At 38.3% G+C, this 5,329-nt stretch overlaps 1 protein-coding gene across 1 annotated transcript in view; it reads right to left on the bottom strand.

The window, feature by feature from the left end:
* Nucleotides 1-3,763: 3,763 nt before the first annotated feature.
* The window catches only part of UCP1 (uncoupling protein 1 (mitochondrial, proton carrier)), a 10,258-nt gene continuing 8,692 nt past the window's right edge, over nt 3,764-5,329 (bottom strand). Inside the window, exon 6 of the mRNA XM_011985614.1 lies at nt 3,764-4,062. Within this exon, the coding sequence (XP_011841004.1) occupies nt 3,948-4,062 (115 nt within the window). The 3' untranslated portion in view covers nt 3,764-3,947. The remainder of the gene's footprint in view (nt 4,063-5,329) is intronic.

The raw sequence follows: 5,329 nt of genomic DNA, 5'->3' as shown, positions 1-5,329 counted from the left end.
ATCCATTTATTTGTCTTACTGCACTAGCTAGGACTTCTAGTACCATGTTGAACAGATGTGCTATGCCAGTTTGGATTTATTCAGCAAATATTCAGTCCTTTCTATTTCCCAATAAGGAGTGCATTTCCCTGCTCCTTGATGTTAGGCTTGACCATGTGACTTGCCAAGATCAGTGGAATGTTAGTGGACATAAGCAAAGGCTTGAAATAGGTTTGAGCAATTGGGCTTATTCTTGCGCCTCTGCCATCACCATGAAAAAGAGCATGCCTTGGTTTGTCCATGGGTACCAGATGAATCAGAGCCACATGGAGTTGATCAGAACTGGTCATAAACCCATGGCCTGAATTTAAAGGCCAACTGAATTCAGCTAAGATTAGCAGAGCTGCCTAGCTAGCCTACTGTTGTGTGAATTCTAAATTTGTAATATTGGTCAAAAGATGTGCACATAAAACATACTGGAAGATTCCATTTATATGAAGTTTAAAAATAGACAAATGAGCCATATAATTTAGGGATGTATACTTAAATAGTGAATCTATATAAAAACACACGGAAAACCATTTACCATGAAAGCAAAGTTAAGATGGTCTCAAGTTGTGATCCCGTGGGTGGAGGCGGTTCTGCGGTGCTTGCAATTTTCTGTTTCTTGGGCTTCACTTTGGTTACCTGTTAGTTCACTTTGTAATAATACATTAAAATATTCATTTGCTTTATGCACTTTTATGTATATGTGTTATATTCCACAATGAAAATTTTCCCATTTTAACAAATGAAGACAAGAAGCAAGAATGATTTGCAGACTTTATATCTTACCTTGTTTCAAGTAATGGCTTGCCTTGTTAAACAAAGAACAGAGTGTGATTATTGCCACTTACTTTGCATGAAAAAGAAAAACTTTGTGGTGATTCTCAGGCCTGTAGGGGCTTTCACCCACCCCCGCAGTTGTGTTCCCTATCAGATGAGATCACTGAGGCTGCTATCAAAACACTTGGTAAATCCCCAGGTACCTTCTGATAACAGATGGATTCCCTTATATTTCCTTCTGTATGGGGGCAGGGCCTATGCTTGTTTTATGTACCACTGTGTAGTATACACAATGTCTAGAGCATAGCAGATCCTCAAATATCTTCCGATGACTCGCGTTTCTCTGTACCAGGAATTGGCCAACTTGCTTCCCTCCATTTGCAACTTCCCATTGCCTGACCAGGGTCCCAGGCACAGAAATGGTTACATGTTTTATTCCTTATTCTTGAAAGAAACATGCTATTTTAAGGTTGTGATTTGCCCTAGTTTGAATTCCCTGTGAATCAGACCTTGAGGAAAGGATTTGCACTTCATTTCGGAGGTGATCCAAGGAAACACTGGTAACGGAGTAGGGAACCGAGATAGGGAATAGAAGTCAGCCCACAAATGTTGTAAGCTAAAAATAAAATCTAAAGCTTCCCACTGACTAAAGGACCCCCTCTTGGCCAAGGGGACCCCAGAGAAACCCTCAAAACTGAATTCCCAGCCGTGATAGAATGGAAGGTCAGACATGCTTTGTTACATCCCCTCCGTTGGATGGTTTAGACACAACTGACCAGCATGAATGTTAAAATAGAGATCACAGACTGAGGGAACAGAAGCTTTGTGGCAATATTCTTTGTAGCATTGTAGTCTTCTCCATAGTGATATGACACATGTTTTGTTATATTTATTCCCAAGTACTATTTTTAAATGCGGTTATACATTTTTACAGCTTTATTTTCTTACTTCCTTTTGCTGGTATATAGAAATGTAGGTATTTAGTCTTTTAAATATTGATTTTATTAGCCACTTTGCCAAACTTTTATTATGTATGCCAATTCTTTTGGATTTTCTGTGTATACCTTCATATCACTTGTGAGCTAGCTGTAAGATGCCAAATTATAAACAGGACCTAAGGCCATGCCAGGCAGGATTAAGTTACGCACTCCTACACTTAAAGAATAAACTATGTTCTAACTGCCACAGATTTTTCTTTTTCTCGAGCAGCTAAACAAACACTGGCCTTGAGTGTCTGAAGCAATTGCAGCTTCACCAAGTGTTGACTGGCTCCAGCCCATTTTCCACCAGCCATAACTACAGTTTTAACTGGACAAGAGGATTCTAGTAGGTTTCTCCTGATAAGAGACCAACCACTGTGGACTGGCTCTGGCCCATTTACAGAGATGGTGCATTGTGTGCCTTTGTGTCCCTGCTTCACCTTGTCATGTATAGGGCCTAACTGTAATGTATTTAAATGTTAAGTCCCCACCCCAAGGTGTAACACGCATGTTTGTTTAACATGCATGCATCAGGACTGCCTTCATGAATATTCATGGATCCATCTGTAGCCTGTTGAATACGTATACTTGACCAACCCATTCAACTTAAATTCCTGTCTTACTCTTCCTTCCCTAGAAGTGCCTGCCTCTGGTCTTTGCTGGAGGATACGCTTTCTAACCTGCAGAATGACCACCTTGAAGGCTATAACCCTTTGTAAGAAATAAAGTCTCCTTTCCAAATGCATGAAGACCCTGTGATTTTTTAGTTAGCCATAATAAGCAAAACACTGCTGTGTGTTACTAGAGTTTGATCCCTCAGCAGTACTCCACCTGACAGTTGAGGGAACTGAGATATTTGTACACCAACTACTACCAGTTATTGGTTAAGGGCTGCACTGGGGCTGTGTTATTTTCCCTGCTCCTCTAGAATGCCACGCACAGGTGAGTAAAGCTGGCTCTGGTGGCCAGAAGACCCTAAAAAGGGCAGGTGCTGACATGACAATAGGAAGTCAGGTCAGCAAGCACTAAAGAGCAAAATGGTATGTGTAGAACATAGAAGATATCTGCTACAAGACCCTTTTGCAGGTAATGAATGGGGAAGATATGCATGAGGGCAAGGTGAGGATCCTCAATAGTAAATGTAACGTGGAGTTGATTAAAACAGAAGTAGAATGATGTTTGGCAACCTGTAACCTTCCTGGTCGTCCAAGCTGCCAATCCTTGTATTTGGCTTAAAATCAGACTGGGCTTTGTCTTAAAAACTTCTTTTTAATATGTTTTACTGTTTCCCTCTCTCTTCTGCATGCAGTTTGTAGGCATTAAAAAGGTTACTACAGGTGCTAATGATGAATTTGAATTTGGCTTTGCTGAAAGATGCCATGAAGATTCATTTTCATCTCAGTAGGAATCTCAAACTGTTCCTCTGTCTTCCCAGAAGTATCCTCCAGCTCTAAAATTACGTGATGCTAGCACAGGTGCCAGGACTCTAGTAACAATCCTGCTAAAATGAATATAGTGTCTTAGATTAGAAGTTGTTAAAGATATCATCAAATCTGGACTCTAAACATTAAAAATTTATACTAATAACATTCAGAGTAGGTTCATGCCTATGATTCTAAAGACCTGCACTTCCTATTGGGCAGTATTGTATTCTAGGTGAACTTGACTCCTACACCCAGGTATAGATCTCAAAAGACACACTTTAAAAGGTATTAGCAATCGTTTATTGAATATATTAACTGACAACTGTGGTTAATAAAAACTAATATTTTTAATAACTTCATTTTTAAGTATCTATAAATATAAACTGCATTTCACTCAGTTTCTTTTCTACCAGTTGGAATTGTAATTAAAACATGTTAAAGTTCTTCACATTCATTCACACAGTTGCACTCCAGAAATGGTCAAATGCAGTAGCTTATCTGCATTACATTTGCCAGGGTATATGCTGAATGTGTTGCTTTCCCCTTTTTAAGACACTGAGAAAAAAAAGTTACATGAAATAGGCATTAGTTTTCCTCTTTTTTATATAGAAAAGTCCAAAATCCTCTACCAAAATTCCTTTATCATTTTAGGTTAAAATAAGTGAACAAGTTTTGTTTGTTTTTATGATCCAGTCAGCAAGATTCCCACTGGTATGTCACATCATTTTCTTGAAGCTGATTATGTGGCACAGTCCATAGTCTGCCTTGACTTTGACAGTTCTCGTTTCAGTTGTTCAAAGCACACAAACATAATGACGTTCCAGGATCCGAGTCGCAAGAAGGAAGGTACCAACCTAGAAAAGTGCATGTCATCGTTTGATTAGTTTGTTTGAGATTCTTTTTTTTTTTTTTAATTTTTATTTTTTGAGATGAGGCTTCACCCTGTCACCCAGGCTGGAATGCAGTAGCACAATCATAGCTCACTGCAACCTCGAACTCCTGGGCTTAAGTGATCCCCCCACCTCAACCTCCCGGAGTAACTGGAATGAGAGACTGCACCACCACACTCAGCCTGAAATTCTTAAAGTGATTATAGCAGGTTATGCTTCTCATTTTGCCACTCCTCAAGTGAAGATGCTTAAAAGTACATATTCTTCATCTTTCTCTCCTCTGCTGAAAATAAATTTTCCTTTAGATGTCCTATATTACTTCAAAACAACACAGCCCTAATGATCACATCTATACAAATCCACAAATATCCTTCACTCCCAAAACATGTCTGCTCTTCTCTGACATGAACTTTTTCAAAAACTCTTTCCTTGTTTGAGGGAAGGGGGAATTTTTGCTTGTTTTGCTTTGCTTTCTGAATGGGAGGTAGGAAACTTAGAAGGGAGAAGGAAGAAGAGAAACCAAAGAAGTATTGAGTAGAGTCAAGAAATCAATGCTGTCTCAATCTTGACAATTCTTGTCCTTACAGAAATTGTTAAATGTTTAAATGGCTTTTATTGTTTAACCTATAAAAAACACCCCTCTGCCCCAATTTTTTTCCTTCAAGTCTCTTAACATGTTTCTCTTCACTTCTCAATGTGGGGTATTTTATTGCCCCAAAAAACCCACAAAATTACATTTCAGTAGCATTAAGTCTATACACATTGTGTGTAACCATCACCACTATCCATCTCTAGAACCTTTTTGTCACCCCAGAAAGAAAGTCTCTATCCATTAAGCAGCTCCCCATTTTTTTCCTACCTCCAGCCCCTTGTAACTTCTATTCTTTCTGTCTCTATGAATTTGACTACTCTAGGTACCTCATTTAAGTGTAATCATACAGTATTTGTCATTTTGTGTCTGGCTTATTTCACTTAGCATAATGTTTTCAAGGTTCATCCATGTAGTATTTCTCCCCCAAAAGATTTTTAAATTTGAAAAAAATAAAATTATTAAATGGTTAATGGTTTAATAACCGGTATATCCATTTTAAGTTAATTTTATAAAGAACTTCATTTGTATTAATGTATCATAAGTACAGATTATGATGAGTTGGAACTTTTTATAAAATGTGTATGATGCATTCATGCTTAATTTATAAGACTTGAGGAATGGCCTTACAGTTTAAAAAGG

This window comes from Mandrillus leucophaeus, unplaced genomic scaffold (genome assembly GCF_000951045.1).
Source record: "Mandrillus leucophaeus isolate KB7577 unplaced genomic scaffold, Mleu.le_1.0 Scaffold289, whole genome shotgun sequence".
Taxonomy (NCBI): Eukaryota; Metazoa; Chordata; class Mammalia; order Primates; family Cercopithecidae; genus Mandrillus; species Mandrillus leucophaeus.
This window is presented reverse-complemented; position numbering and strand designations above follow the sequence as displayed.